At 42.7% G+C, this 16,958-nt stretch overlaps 1 protein-coding gene across 1 annotated transcript in view; it reads right to left on the reverse strand.

Moving 5' to 3' along the window:
- Nucleotides 1–165: 165 nt before the first annotated feature.
- LOC115143909 (gamma-tubulin complex component 2-like) overlaps nt 166–16,958 on the reverse strand; it is a 33,738-nt gene continuing 16,945 nt past the window's right edge. Inside the window, 8 exon segments of the mRNA XM_029684370.2 lie at nt 166–582; nt 2,652–2,815; nt 3,090–3,218; nt 4,982–5,125; nt 5,429–5,549; nt 5,656–5,784; nt 7,788–7,866; nt 7,869–7,959. Coding sequence (XP_029540230.2) covers nt 507–582; nt 2,652–2,815; nt 3,090–3,218; nt 4,982–5,125; nt 5,429–5,549; nt 5,656–5,784; nt 7,788–7,866; nt 7,869–7,959 — 933 coding nt within the window. The 3' untranslated portion in view covers nt 166–506.

A 16,958-nucleotide genomic window follows, 5' to 3' on the forward strand; every position in this document is an offset into this window, starting at 1 on the left:
GCCTCTCCGTTATGTAGCCTACGTTATCAGCAAAGGGCAGCCGTTGCGTGTAGCAATCATGACATCACATTTTACCGGAAAGCCGGTCCAGATTATTAATACTGTTTACTGTTACCTAGGAATGTTTGAATTCTGTAAACAAAGATCACAAAGAGAATGCTTGGGGACATTTCATATTTTTTTATTGAACAATAAAACACGAAAACAATTTTCACAAGGTAAAAAACAAGTTACCCATATAGAGGTCCAGGTTTTCTTTAACTTCTTCTGTGAGAAATTCATACAGTTCATGATTATTTATTCCTATGCCCATAAAGGGGAAAACACCATATAGCCGCATAGTCAATTCGATGGTGATAGTTTCTTGAATAAAACACTAAACAGCTTTATGTTTGACAGCTTCATGTTTGATGTGGAGAGGAATGTCGTCTTTGAAGTTGGTTTTTGATATGGGCATGAGTAGGATAAATAAATACTTATAGAGTGGGTGACCATCATGAACAGTGCTATGCAGCAGCCTTCTGACTTCTCTCTATAGCCATCCTCTCAAGGCGCTCGGTGTAGAACCCGTTGAAATCCAACCTATGGAATCAAGTTCAAATCAGTTTTTACTAGGATTGTAACTATAGCTAAGCCTATCCATTTAAGCAACTAACTAGGATCTATAGGCCAGGTTCCCAACTCTGGTCCTGGGCCCTTTTTCCCCAAAGCATCTTAAAGGGAAATAAAAATAAAGAAAATCACTTCATATTCGTCATCTCCAGCACCATCCCAATATCAACATATGTGAAAATGTGTTTTTCCAATGGCATCATCCAATTATTAGACAATTAGTAGGCAATGCCTACAAATAATTGGTTAGAATCACACGATGCACACCGATGAGGTCAAGCGTCTTATATCGGCTGAAAGCTTAAATTATTGTTAATATAACTGCACTGTCCAATTTACAGTAGCTATTACTGCGGAAAAATGCCATGCTATTGTTTGAGGAGAGCTCCAAACAACAAAACACTTTTTTCACCGCAATAGGTTTGATAAATTCACCTCTGAAGGTGAAATGTATACATACATTCTGAAAACTTGCTCTGATTTATCATCCAAAAGGGTCCCAGAGATGACATGAAGTGACGTTTTGTTAGATAAAATCCTTTTTCATATCCTAAAAAGGTCCATTGAGCATTCACGATCGATTTTGTATTTCCACTCGTTCAATTTGAAAAAAAAATGAAAAAAAGAAGAAGAAAGGAATCTGTGAAAATCTAATCCTAAACGTTGTTTCAACCAGTCAAATCACGTTTGTATGTATTCCTCAGAGATCCTAGAACGTAACTAGACTTCACTATATCATTAGGGGTGTAGTATATCCTATAGGACACCAAATTTGGTCAGAGAGCGACGCCTTCATGGCCGACCGATGACGCGGGTGGTCTCCACTTGATCGACTCTAACTTTGTCAAATAAGCACCAATCGGGGTCAAACAAAGCTAGCTAGATAGCCAATGAGAAACCCTGTATGTGTCGCAAAATGTAGCTGCTAACCTTGTGCGAAGTAATGCCTTTTCCTTTTGGACATATTCAGAATTATGAAAGTTATGAAAACTGGTTGTTTTGCAAATGTTGAATTTATAATATGGCTACTAATACTGGAAAAGCTAAATCAAAGTCCAAGTATACAGTTTATGATATTTTTGCAGAAAAATGTCATATGAATGCAAATGTCTCCTTCACGATTTGCCCAAATGTACCTGGGTGACTTCACACTAAATGTCATGTAGTTCGCTCATACTTCAAGAAACTTTGCACATACACTGCTGCTATCTTGTGGACACCATCGGAATTACAACCAGAGTGATGGCTGGAAGTGGGACCTTTCTGTTGCATTTCAAAGATGGTGGTAAAATAAAAATGTTTGGTTTCTTCTTTGTATTTTCTTCTACCAGATCTATTGTGTTATATTCTCCTACAAGCCATTCTTGTGATTATTGTGACTTTGCCATTGTAATTGTTTGTAAGCTTGTGTAGTCTAAAATGAATCTATGATTGTATGCTATCCATTTGTTGTTGATTTTGATGACTTTGTATGCCATTTTAATATTTGATAATTAACCAATGATATTAGGCCACACTTGGCCATGATTACAGACACCTGTGTCTTTTGACACTATATAAACAAGTCATCCCGCAGTGTTTGATTATACCCTGATGAAGACAGCTTGGCTGTCGAAACGTTGGACATTCCATTTTTGCATCTGAGCTCCTAGAGTGTGCAGCTCTCTTTTATTTTCAAGTGTAACATGATGTACCAAATCTAGTCAGTGCATTATTATAGGGTAGGCTAAGCATTAGAATAAGCCACCTCAATATTTGCAGCCAGATGGGTGATAATATATCTCTAGGAGCTGATCTGTCGTCAGTAGTGTGGAATAATTATAAATGTTAAGGTAAGACGTGAATGGAGAAAGCTGATCCGAGCGCAGCGACGCCTTTCTTTCGATCCCATCAGTATCGACACATGCTCCAATGACGCACTTAGTGAACGTTCTCTCTGCGGGGTGTTTTTGCGAAACTCATGTTACATCTTCGGCCAAAATACGTGTAAGTCTAGATTCCATCGCTATCAGAAACCGGGCGCTGTGCAGTAGACCCACCTGTAGATGATGTTTATCATGCTGTGCTCACAGTCGTTGGTGCTGTAGACGCTGAGCTTGTCCAGCAGGTCCAGGAGCAGTGTACTGAAGTTGCTGTCAAACTTGCTGACGGTGGCTTCGAAGCATGAGTCTGACTGCAGGGCGTCAACGTGCTCCGCTAGAAACTGACAACGTGGGAAACCACATAGGTAAGACACTTGCTGATTGGGGAATAGCATAGCATATCACATCATCAATCATGCTATATTTGATAGATAGCATTTATTTTCTGTCTCAAATACTAATTGCCATCATTACAATACTACTGTATTTGGTTGTTGTTCTATATAACATATGCATGTAAAACACCGATTTTCATACATGTTTAACCTTTGAAAACACTGCTACAAGTTGGTTAGTGAGTATCTGCTGTAAATGAGTGAGTATGTGTGTAGTTACCTTGGAGGTGAGTCTCTTCTTCTCTTGCTCCTCTGTGCGTTTGCTCTGGGTGGGAGGACCCTCCATGGTGCCATGCTCCAGAGACAGCCGGTTCAACTCCTGATCCAGCTTCATGCTCCGGGTGAAGCGCTACACCAGGAAATACAAAGTATTCGAACCCCTTGACTTTTTTAACACATTTTGTTACGTTACAGCCTTATTCTAAAATGTATAAAATCATTTTTTCCCCCCTCATCAATCCACACACAATACCTGATTATGACAAAGCAAAAACTGGTTTTTAGAATTTTTTGCAAATGTATTAACAAAAAAAACAACTGAAATATCACATTTACATAAGTATTCATACCCTTCTTCACTCAGAACTTTGTTGAAGCACCTTTGGCAGTGATTACAGCCCTGAGTCTTCTTGGGTATGACGCTACAAGCTTGGCAGGCTGGTGTTTGGGGAGTTTATCCCATTGTTCTCTGCAGATCCTCTCAAGCTCTGTCAGGTTGGATGGGGAGAGTCACTGCACAGCTATTTTCAGGTCTCTCCAGAGACGTTTGATCGGGTTCAAGTCCGGGCTCTGGCTGGGCCACTCAAGGACATTCAGAGACTTGTCCCAACAGGTGAAGGTTCACCTATTGGAAGGTGAACCTTCACCCCAGTCTGAGGTCCTGAGTGCTCTGGAGCAGGTTTTGCAAGTACTTTGCTTCATTAATCTTTCCATCAATCTTAAATAGTCTACCAGTTCCTGCCGCTGAAAAACATCCCCACAGCATGATGTTGCCACTACCATGCTTCACCGTAGGGATGGTGCCAGGTTTCTTCCAGACGTGACGCTTGACATTCAGGCCAAAGAGTTCAATCTTGGTTACATCAGACAAGAGAATCCGGTTCATCATGGTCCGAGAGTCCTTTAGGTGCCTCTTGGCAACTCCAAGCAGGCTGTCATGTGCCTTTTACTGAGAAGTGGCTTCTGCCTGGCCACTCTAAAATAAAGGCCTCATTGGTGGAGTGCTGCAGAGATGGTTGTCCTTCTGGAAGGTTCTCCCAACTCCACAGAAGAACTTTGGACCTTTGTCATAGTGACCATCGGGTTCTTGATCACCTCCCAGACCAAGGCCCTTCTCCACCGATTGCTCAGTTTGGCCAGGCGGCCATCTCTAGGAAGAGTCTTGGTGATTCAAAACTTCTTCCATTTAAGAATGATGGAGGCCACTGTGTTCTTGGGGACCTTCAATGCTGCAGACATTTTTTGGTACTCTTCCCCAGATCTGTGCCTCGACACAATCCTGTGTCAGAGCCCTATGGACAATTCCTTCAACCTCTTGGCTTGGTTTTTGCTCTGACATGCACTGTCAACTGTGGGACCTTATATAGACAGGTGTGTGCCTTTCCAAATCATGCCCAATCAATTGAATTTACCACAGGTGGTCTCCAACTTGTAGATACATCTCAAGGATGATCGACGGAAACAGGATGCACCTGACCTCAATTTCGAATCTCATAGCAAAGGGTCTGAATACATATGTAAATAAGGTACTTCTGTTTTTTTTTTTTTTTAAACAAACATTTCCAATAACCTGTTTTCGCTTTGTCATTGTGGGTATTGTGTGTAGATTGATGAGGAAAACAATTAATTTAATCAAAATTAGAATAAGTATGTAACTTAACAAAATGTGGAAAAAGTCAAGGGGTCTGAATACTTTCTGAATACACTGTAGACACACATTTAATAAGGATCACCAGTGAGAGACACTGTAAAGTCATTCACTGAACACTGCAGTCAGATTATCTAATGTGCATGAGATGCACGTCAATTCAAACATTCAAAAACACTACATGTAAGCTAAAACAAGCTGCCTTGACGTTCACGGTTTTGTAGTTGCGTTCCACATCCACGCACCTGCATGCAGTTGGTGAACATGACACAAACAGACATGAGCTTGGAAAAGATCTTAAGCAGTTCTGGGTTGGTCAGCATGCAGTCCTTCAGGCAGTTGTCCAGGAAGCTAGTGTGATGACACAGCACGTCGTCTATGTTGGAGGCCTGGGGAAGACAAGATGGCCTATATTAAGATATTCCTGATCAATGCAGGGCTTGGGACTGTTACGACAGTGTGCACTAATCCACAGCATGCAGTTATTAGGAGCAATGAAAATAAATGTAATTGGGACTGGAAAACACAACAATCTTGGGTCAAAGCAAAGTAAAGCCTCACGGCTGACATTTGTAATGGATGCCACTACTACAACATGCACAGAACAATTACGATAGACACAACTATAGGCTAACACATAATAGCACTGAATGCTATCAAGGTGAAAAGCAGCCTTGGTACAATCCACTCACAGATTTCAAGTTCTTCTCCATGATATGCCAGGTGGGCTCCATGACTTCAAACATCATGTAGTACTGGATGTTCTGTACAAAGTTCAGCATGCGCTGTCTCAAGGCAAACGCTGTTGCAAACCTACAGGGAGGAGGAAACCAGATAGCTCATATCAGAACTTGATATTAGGAAGCTGGCACTAGAGAAACAAACAAGGAAGTTAACTAAAGGAGTTTTGTCAACTCACCACTTGGCCCTGTGCAAGGCGTGCTGTTTGGCTGTTTTGTTGCTGATCCACACGTTGCACAACAGCCTCTCGACATGTTTGCAGTAAAAAATGTGCTGGAACAGCATTTGGTATCTCGTCAGCGCTTTCCTGAAAAATACTAAAATATATACACTGCTCAAAAAAATAAAGGGACCACTAAAATAACACATCCTAGATCTGAATGAATGAAATATTCTTATTAAATACTTTTTTCTTTACATAGTTGAATGTGCTGACAACAAAATCACAGGCCAGGGTAGCCTAGTGGTTAGAGCGTTGGACTAGTAACCGGAAGGTTGCAAGTTCAAACCCCCGAGCTGACAAGGTACAAATCTGCCGTTCTTCCCCTGACCAGGCAGTTAACCCACTGTTCCTAGGCCGTAATTGAAAATAAGAATTTGTTCTTAACTGACTTGCCTAGTTAAATAAAGGTAAAAAATAAATAAATAAAACACAAAAATTATCAATGGAAATCAAATTTATCAACCCATGGAGGTCTGGATTTGGAGTCACACTCAAAATTAAAGTGGAAAACCACACTATAGGCTGATCCAACTTTGATGTAATGTCCTTAAAACAAGTCAAAATGAGGCTCAGTAGTGTGTGTGGCCTCCACGTGCCTGTATGACCTCCCTACAACGCCTGGGCATGCTCCTGATGAGGTGGCGGATGGTCTCCTGAGGGATCTCCTCCCAGACCTGGACTAAAGCATCCGCCAACTCCTGGACAGTCTGTGGTGCAACACAGACGGATGGTGGATGGAGCGAGACATGATGTCCCAGATGTGCTCAATTGGATTCAGGTCTGGGGAACGGGCGGGCCAGTCCATAGCATCAATGCCTTCCTCTTCCAGGAACTGCAGCCACATGAGGTCTTGCATTAGGAGGAACCCAGGGCCAACCGCACCAGCATATGGTCTCACAAGGGGTCTGAGGATCTCATCTCGGTACCTAATGGCAGTCAGGCGAGCACATGGAGGGCTGTGCGGCCCCCCAAAGAAATGCCACCCCACAACATGACTGACCCACCGCCAAACCGGTCATGCTGGAGGATGTTGCAGGCAGCAGAACGTTCTCCACGGCGTCTCCAGACTCTGTCACGTCTGTCACATGTGCTCAGTATGAACCTGCTTTCATCTGTGAAGAGCACAGGGCGCCAGTGGCGAATTTGCCAATCTTGGTGTTCTCTGGCAAATGCCAAACGTCCTGCACGGTGTTGGGCTGTAAGCACAACCCCCACCTGTGGACGTCGGGGCCTCATACCACCCTCATGGAGTCTGTTTCTGACTGTTTGAGCAGACACATGCACATTTGTGGCCTGCTGGAGGTCATTTTGCAGGGCTCTGGCAGTGCTCCTCCTGCTCCTCCTTGCACAAAGGCGGAGGTAGCGGTCCTGCTGCTGGGTTGTTGCCCTCCTATGGCCTCCTCCACGTCTCCTGATGTACTGCCCTGTCTCCTGGTAGCGCCTCCATGCTCTGGACACTACGCTGATAGACACAGCAAGCCTTCTTGCCACAGCTCGCATTGATGTGCCATCCTGGATGAGCTGCACTACCTGAGCCACTTGTGTGGGTTGTAGACTCCATCTCATGCTACCACTAGAGTGAAAGCACCGCCAGCATTCAAAAGTGACCAAAACATCAGCCAGGAAGCATAGGAACTGAGAAGTGGTCTGTGGTCACCACCTGCAGAACCACTCCTTTAATTGGGGGTGTCTTGTTAATTGCCTAAATTTCCACCTGTTGTCTATTCCATTTGCACAACAGCATGTGAAATTTATTGTCAATCAGTGTTGCTTCCTAAGTGGACAGTTTGATTTCACAGAAGTGTGATTGACTTGGAGTTACATTGTGTTGTTTAAGTGTTCCCTTTATTTTTTTGAGCAGTGTATATACAAATTCAGAACACATGATTATAGTATTGGCATTTGGCACGCCCTGGTTTTGGTTCCCCGAGGGGGGTTTCTCTATAGATTGAGAAGCTATACATTAGGGTATTTTATCCCATTTTCAAGGTCGCCTTTTTCACCTTCTTTTAACCAGGTCATACTGAGGTCCGAAGACCTCTTACCCAAGGGAGACCTGGCCTTGCATATAGCCCCAGTGTACCTACCTGTTGATAATGAGCGACAGCGGCCACTTGACGATGTAGTCGAAGGAGAAGGCCTCCAGGCCGCTGAGGGCCACCTCTTGGGGTCGGCATTGATGATGGCCTTCTCCTGCTTGGTCTCAATGGCCAGCACCCGCAGCAGCTGGGTGATCACGTCATGAGGCATTAGGTCAATCTGGGAAACAGGAACAGAGGGTGGATGGATGAGTTCAGTGTGAAGCCCCTCCCAAAACAGTCATATAGTCTTTTATATGTATAGCCTATAGACATTTGCGATTCTGCCCTTCAGCAATTTTCTATTACTGTGCTAAAGTGCATCTATAAGAAATGGTCTAATGCGGTAAACTGTGAGCTGTGAGGGGAACGGCACCTCAGTACCTCCAGGCTCTGATCAGGCCCTACACCCAAACAAGGGCACTGCGTTCATCCACCTCTGGCCTGCTCGCCTCCCTACCACTGAGGAAGTACAGTTCCCGCGCAGCCCAGTCAAAACTGTTCGCTGCTCTGGCCCCCCAATGGTGGAACAAACTCCCTCACGACGCCAGGACAGCGGAGTCAATCACCACCTTCCGGAGACACCTGAAACCCCACCTCTTTCAGGAATACCTAGGATAGGATAAAGTAATCCTTCTCACCCCCCCCTTAAAAGATTTAGATGCACTATTGTAAAGTGGCTGTTCCACTGGATGTCTTAAGGTGAACGCACCAATTTGTAAGTCGCTCTGGATAAGAGCGTCTGCTAAATGACTTAAATGTAAATGTAAATGTAAACAGCAATGACGCCATTTGAATAACAAGATCATAAATGACTTTAGGTTCTCCTTAAAGTAGTCAACAGTGTGCCCAGCTGCTGTAATTATTTCATATTTTTTATTGGTATCCCCAATTACCCAACACAAATAAAATACATAATATAATAACATAATATACATAACACTGCGCCAACTGCTTGAACAGACAGTTTGGTACCTTCAACACATCAACACCTCACACAAAGATCAATAGTGATGCAGTCAAACTCTCAACTTTTGAGCCAGGAGAGATTGACATGCACGTTACTGACATTCACGCTCCCTGGACATTAAGTGCAATACGTGCTGCTCTGTTCTGGACCAACTGCAATTTATCCATGTCGCTCTTTGTCGCACGACCACACAACTGGGCAGTAGTCCAGGTGCAACAAAACTATGGCCTGTAGGACCTGTCTGGTCGACTGAGACGTCAAGAAAGCAGAGCAACGCCTTATCACAGACAGACCTCTTCCCATTTTAGCAACCATTGAGTCTGTATGTTTTCACCATGACCGCTTGCTATCTAGGGTTTCACCCAGCAGTTTAGTCTCCTCAACTTGGCTCAATCCCCACATTATTCAATAATAGATCTAGATGTTGGTTTAGGGTTGAACGAGTGATGTGTCCCAAAAACGATGTCTTTCATTTTTTATATTTAGCACCAGCCTAGTTACCCATTCTAAAACTGACTGGAGCTCAATGTAAATGGGTACATTTATTTATTTTAGTGTAATAGCCAACATATATACTGTTGAGTCGTCAGCGTACATAGACTTTACACAGGCTTTATTCAAGGTCAGTGGAAGGTCATTAGTAAAAACGAAAAACAATAATGGCCAACGCTGGCTGCCCGGCTGTACACCAATCCAACTCTCAATCCATAAGTGAAAGGATACAAATCCATAACACCTATGTTTATTCAGCAACAGGTTATGATCAATGATCTCAAAAGCTGAACTGAAGTCTAACAGCTCCCACAATCTTCTATCAATTACTTTCAACAAATAATTTGTGTCAGTCCCGAGCATGTTGAGTGCCCTTCCTTATAAGCATGCTGAAAGTCTGTCATTGGTTTGTTTTCTGTAAAATAATTTTGTATCTGTTCAAACACAATTATTTCCAAAAGTTTGCCAAGTGCCGGTAACAGGCTGTTTGAACCGGTGCTCTGATATTCTTGAGCAGCGGAATGACCTTTGAATCCCTCCAGGCCTGAGGGCACACACAATCTTCTAAGCTTTACACTGACGATGTGGCAAACAGGAGTCGCAATGTATTCCGCTACCAACCTCAGCAATTTACCATCCAGGTTGTTGGTACCAGTTGGCTTGTCCTTATTTATAGATAAGACGTTGACAAACCGAGCTCTTTAAAGTTATTATATTTTTACCTAAATAACAACGTTGAAACGATATTCTAACATCGGCTGATAAATTGTCAAGTACTTACCTTCCCAAAGAGCCATGGACCTCCGACCGAGAGGCAAGAAGGACGACCAAAACGTTGTTGATTCCCAAGATAACGATAACGCTACAGCTAGCAAGATTAGCATTAGCCCTCATAACTCAGACGACAGTTCCAGACTGTTGCTCTCAGCAGCCTCTTGCGAGCCTGCCGACATGCTGGCTACTCTCCTCCGGGAAATTCAGGATGGTAACAGAGGTCTTTCTATGAAAATTGATAAGAAATCGGCTGAACTCCATTCTTCCATTGACGACCTGAAATCCTCCATGAATGATCTCCTTTTGAGAACGACTGAGGCAGAGTTGTGCATTAGCACAATTGAAGATACCATCGCTAGACATGACCAGGTCTTGATACAACTGCAAAAGGACAATGCCAACCTCAAAAACAAGGTAGATTAGACGAAGAACCAGAGTAGACGTAGTAATATCCGTGTGGTGGGATTGAAAGAGGACAGCGAGGGCCGTGACCCGGTCCGTTTCTTCACTCAATGGATCCCGGAGGTCCTAGGCATAATCCACTTCACCAAGCCGCTGGAAATCGAACGCGCCCACAGAACATCAGCGCCGAAACCCCGGCCAGATGAGCCCCCACGAGCCGTCCTGATCAGGTTCCTCCGTTTCCAAGACAGAGAGAAGATACTGCAACTCGCAAGAGCCAAAGGGGACATCACCATCGATGGAAAGAGGGTCAGCCTTTTCCCAGATATGAGCGCGGATCTCGCCAGACGTCGCAAGCAGTTCAGACCTGCCTCCAAAGCACTGAAGGAGAAGAACATCACCGGCTATCTCATCCACCCTGCGCGGATGAAAGTTCAGTACAAAGGCCGAAGCCATCTCTTCAACACCGGGAGAAGTGCACACTTTTCTCAAAGAACTGAGCAACGTCTGAGCCAGGACGGTCTCTCTGGGGGATAAAATGCAGTTCGCTTGTTTTCTCTTACTGAACTGCTGGTATCTCCCGGTCACTATAATTGATTTGTACATTTTCAACTAACTGTATCTTTCCGGGGTGAGTTCTATTACATTTACAGGAGAGTATATTTTGGTTTAGTCCATATCCACTGGGCGAAGCAATAAGTGGGCTTAGGCCCACTGCATTCCCCCTCATTTATGTTCATCTTTCGAAAAGAGACTCAAGCAGCCCTTACCGTGGGCAGTAAATATTCAGCCATAAATATCTATTCACAACGTTTGTTTTCAACTTAGAGAGCTCGCAGGTTTTAGTTTACGCTAAGGTTTAGCTAGTAAGAGCAAGATGGAAAGCGAGCAGCAACGTATCTCTACAAGTGTATGCATGTTTGATTGTTGGGATTGTTGTTTTAGTCTGACAATCGGGGTGGGTGGGATTTTTTCTATGTTTATTGTTTCCTTCCTAAAGAGACAGGTCACTTTTGTGCTCAAACCAAAGTTGAAACATTTCCTAATTATCTGCATATGATAGATTTCTATTCAATTACATATTTGAAACCCAACCTATGCTTAATCCACTAAAATATGTCACATTCAACGTAAAAGGTCTTAACAGCCCGATTAAAAGGAAAAGAGTCTATACATACCGTAAGAAATTAAAGGCTGACATTGTGTTTTTACAAGAAACACATCTTACAGCCAGTGAACACAAGAAATTGAAAAGGGAATGGGTAGGACAAGTTTTTGCATCCTCTTTTAACTCCAAAGCAAGAGGAACTGCAATTTTGATAAGTAGACACATCCCCTTCTGCGTCAACAACACCACCTCTGATCCCTCTGGCAGGTTTGTTTTGGTGCAGGGGCACATGTTTTCAGAGTCTTGGACCCTATTGAATATTTATGCTCCTAACTTCGATGACCATATGTTTATTCAGAATGTCTTCCTTCAGGTCGCTCAAGCACCACCAGGATGGCTACTGGTTGGAGGAGATTTTAATTTTTGCTTAGATACAGTTCTTGATAGGTCTTCTGATAAACCCTCACTTTTTACCAAAGCCGGCAAGCTCACCATGTCTAGTAAATTGAGATCTTTCATGAATGACATCTGGAGACAGTTGCACCCACAGGATAGGGACTACTCTTTTTATTCACACCCACACAAGACACACACACGCATAGATAACTTTTTACTTTCGACATAACTGTTTCATAGTGTTAGATGTTGAGTATCTCCCCAGATTGCTTAGTGACCATTCTCCTCTGGTATTATCAATCTCCATTCCTACCAAGGTAAATGGAGCATATAGATGGAGACTAAATTCTACACTCCTAAAGCAACCTGAATTTTGTGCATTCATCAAAGAGCAGATCAATATTTTTACTTTGACAAACAAACCCTCTGCTCCTGACAGGCCTTCAATGTGTCCCAAAGAATGAAGCTATCTGAGGGGACAGATTATTTCCTATACTAAAGGGCTGAAGTGAAAACACGGTGCGGAACTGAGTGCCCTTGAATCTGAAATCAAGCTGAGAGGGCCATCACTAAATCAAAACAGCGTTATTACGAGCTTGGAGAGAAAGCTCACAAGGTATTGGCATGGCAACTGAAAACAGAGGAAAGTAAGAGGACAATTAATGCCATAGAAACTCTTACTAATGAGATATCTTTCGACCCTTCTGAAATTAATAATACTTTTAAGATATACTATGAAGACCTCTACACTTCCCAATCAAGCGACGATCTATCAGAGATCGACTCCTTTCTCTCCTCTCTCAACCTCCCATGCCTGTCAGGGGAAGACAGCGAGCGCCTGAGTGAACACTTCTCAGTTCCTGAATTGTTGGAGGCCATTAAATCCTTACCTTCTAATAAATCTCCTGGGGAGGATGGCTTCCCTCCAGAGTTCTATAAAGAATTTAGGGAGCTGTTGGTCCCCTACCTTATGGAGGTACTTAAAAAAGCCAGAGAAGACAACTGCTTTCCAGAGTCCTTCTCTCAAGCAGTGATTACTGTAATCCACAAGAAAGGGAAAAACCCACTAAAGTGCGCCTCCTATAGACCAATCTCTCTCAACACAGATTGTAAACTGGTCACCAAGATGCTATCTAAGAGACTGGAGTCATGTCTTCCCCTGTTGGTCAACCCAGATCAGACTGGCTTCATAATTAATAGATTGTCCTCCAATAATCTCAGAAGGTTCTTTGATATAATTCACCTTGCTAACAAAAACAAACTACCTAGTGTTGCAGTCTCCCTCGACGCTGAAATGGCCATACCTCTTTTGCGTCTTGGAAAAGTTCGGTTTAGGTACCGTGTTTATAAATGTGATAAAATCACTCTACAAATCTCCTAAAGCTAGGATTGCTACCAATGGGATTACTTCCTCCTCTTTCCCTCTTTATAGGGGGAACAGACAAGGTTGCCCAATTAGCCCCCACCTCTTTGCCCTCGCTATCGAACCGTTGGCTGAGGCTATTATTAGAACGTGCCCTGACATACATGGCTTTGAGGTGGGCCCCCATACCCATAAATTATCACTCTTTGCGGACGACCTTATCTTATTTCTAACAAACCCAGAACACTCCCTCTCTCACTTGCAGATCCTACTACAGTTTTATAGTTCTTTCTCTGGATATAAGGTCAATTTTGATAAAAGCGAAATCTTACCGTTGTCTGTCTTTGACCATCATACCATCAAGCACAAGTTTCCTTTTTGATGGTCGCCTATGGGCTTCACATATTTGGGCATAATGGTGGATGGTAATCTGAACAACCTCTATAAACTCAATCTGGCCAGTTTGTTGCAAAAGGTGGAGGTTGACCTTTGTAAATGGATGGACTTACCTCTCACTCTACTGGGTAGAATCAATGTAATTAAAATGAATGTCCTGCCCAGATTTCTATATCTGTTTCAATCTCTCCCTATCCCTGTTCCCGCAGCATTTTTTCCCTCTATCGACAAACTGACCAGACGGTTTATCTGGCACGGCAAAAACCCTAGGGTTGGCCTGGATTAACTGACCCTTGATTACAGTCAAGGGGGTTTAAACCTCCCCAATTTTAGAATGTACTACTGGGCTGCACAGTTTAGGTTTCTGGCTCAGAGGTTTGACAATGGTCCCTCTCCCTCATGGTTTAACATTGAAAAGCTTGAGGTAAATGATGACACTGGGGCAGAATTGTTTTACAAATGGGACAGAAAATCTATAAAAACCATCACAGACAACCCTTTAATCATACATTCTGTCCTGGCATGGTGCAAACTGCATGAGCTGTTCGGACGAGAGGGATTCCTTTCCCCTAAACCCCTTTATGGAACAATAGATTGATCCCTATGTTTTTCCAGAATAGTAACTTTAGACCATGGTCTGATAAGGGGATCACTCTTCTGGAACATTGTTACGAGGAGGGAGTTCTTATGTCTTTTGATCAGCTGAAACAGAAATACCACTTGCCTAACAGGGACTTCTTTAGCTACCTACAACTACGAAACTTTATTAGGGTGACTCTCAAGGGACAATGGAACCTACCTAAGATGTCACCTATTGAACAACTCTGCCATGCAGACCAACCACTGTTCAAGACCATTTCCCGTGTATACGATGCTCTTATGTCAGGACTAACACTGCCTGGGCTAGATAAACCCCGACTTAGATGGGAAAAGGATCTGGGTATTGATCTTGATGAGGATCTATGGAGTGACCTATGCAGGGATGGTGTTACATCCACATTGAACTCCAGATACAGACTGATCCAGTTTAATTTCCTCCATCAGCTCTATATCACCCCATCTAGAATGCACAAGTTCAACCCAGATATCTCCTCCCTATGTTTTAGATGTGGCTCAGATGAAGGAACATTCCTCCATTCCACTTGGCAGTGTTCAAAACTACACCGTTTCTGGCAGGGGGTATGCGATACCATATCCTCAATTCACGGGGTTGCATTCCCTTTAGACCCGGAGGTCTGTCTACTGGGTAACTTTACTAACACCAATCTTAGGCAAAGCCATACTATAAAGCTAACAGAAATATTGCTAGCGATTGCCAATAAATGTATTGCCTTGAAATGGAAATTGGATTCCTCCCTGCCAGTTGCAATGTGGCTATTGGAAGTTAATAGTTGTATCCCTTTGGAGAAAATCACTTACTGCTTGAGGTTAAGTTAAAGACATTTTACCGAATTTGGCAACATTTTATTGACTATATGGAGAATCTCCCTCATCTCATTGATTGAATCTATATATAATCCTCACAATGTTTCACACATTATATGTATAATATGTAGCCTACGGCAGGTGATCCAATGTCTCGTTATTTTTTTTTTCTTATTGTATGTTTGTATATATAATAATAATATATATTTTTTTTTTTACGCTCGTCTGTTACTGTCACTTCGTCCTATCGTTGTCTAATATCTTTTCATGTTTGTTTTGAATGTTCTTAATTGGAAAATGCAAAAAAAAAGAAAAAAAAAGAAATGTAGTTCTAACCTTAAATATGACTGGGAGAAGTGTCAAGAATAAGAAAGAAATATATTCCATAGTACATTAGAACACAGCAAACATGAACAACAACAGTCTAAACGTAGCTGAGGGCAATTGAGCAAAATGTCCACTAGATGACAGCAAATGGACCTATCACAACCCTACAGGAAGGGTGAGAAATCCATATCTTCATTTAAACCAGGGTACTTAGTGGCCTGTAATTTGTTAATCCATATCTTCATTTAAACCAGGGTACATAGTGGCCTGTAGTTTGTAAATCCATATCTTCATTTAAACCAGGGTACATAGTGGCCTGTAGTTTGTAAATCCATATCTTCATTTAAACCAGGGTACATAGTGGCCTGTAGTTTGTAAATCCATATCTTCATTTAAACCAGGGTACTGAGTGGCCTGTAGTTTGTAAATCCATATCTTCATTTAAACCAGGGTATTTAGTGGCCTGTAGTTTGTAAATCCATATCTTCATTTAAACCAGGGTATTTAGTGGCCTGTAGTTTGTAAATCCATATCTTCATTTAAACCAGGGTACATAGTGGCCTGTAGTTTGTAAATCCATATCTTCATTTAAACCAGGGTACGTAGTGGCCTGTAGTTTGTAAATCCATATCTTCATTTAAACCAGGGTACATAGTGGCCTGTAGTTTGTAAATCCATATCTTCATTTAAACCAGGGTACATAGTGGCCTGTAGTTTGTAAATCCATATCTTCATTTAAACCAGGGTATTTAGTGGCCTGTAGTTTGTAAATCCATATCTTCATTTAAACCAGGGTACATAGTGGCCTGTAGTTTGTAAATCCATATCTTCATTTAAACCAGGGTACTTAGTGGCCTGTAGTTTGTAAATCCATATCTACATTTAAACCAGGGTACTTAGTGGCCTGTAATTTGTAAATCCATATCTTCATTTAAACCAGGGTACATAGTGGCCTGTAGTTTGTAAATCCATATCTTCATTTAAACCAGGGTACTGAGTGGCCTGTAGTTTGTAAATCCCAAAATGTTCCCTTTGTTTTAACTCTTTAAGACAGTCCCCTTTTCTAATAGACGCCGGAATATGATCAATACCCATAGCTTGTTGGGAGGCAGGGTTGCCATGGTGTAAGGACCTGCTTCAGAGTGCTCAAGACCTCAGACTGGGGTGAAGGTTTACCTTCCAACAGGACAACGACCCTAACCACACAGCCAAGACAACGCAGGAGTGGCTTCAGGACAAGTCTCTGAATGTCCTTGAGTGGCCCAGCCAGAGCCCGGACATGAACCCGATCTAATATCTCAGGAGAGATCTGAAAATAGCTGTGCAGCGATGCTCCCCATCCAACCTGACAGAGCTAGAGAGGATCTGCAGAGAATAATGGGAGAAACTCCCCAAATACAGGTGTGCCAAGCTTGTAGCGTCGTGCCAAGAAGACTCAAAGCTGTAATCACTGCCAAAGATGCTTCAACAAAGTACTGAGTAAAGGGTATGAATGCTTATGCAAATGTAATACGTTTTTTTTGTTTT

This window comes from Oncorhynchus nerka, linkage group LG16 (genome assembly GCF_034236695.1).
Source record: "Oncorhynchus nerka isolate Pitt River linkage group LG16, Oner_Uvic_2.0, whole genome shotgun sequence".
Classification (NCBI taxonomy): Eukaryota; Metazoa; Chordata; class Actinopteri; order Salmoniformes; family Salmonidae; genus Oncorhynchus; species Oncorhynchus nerka.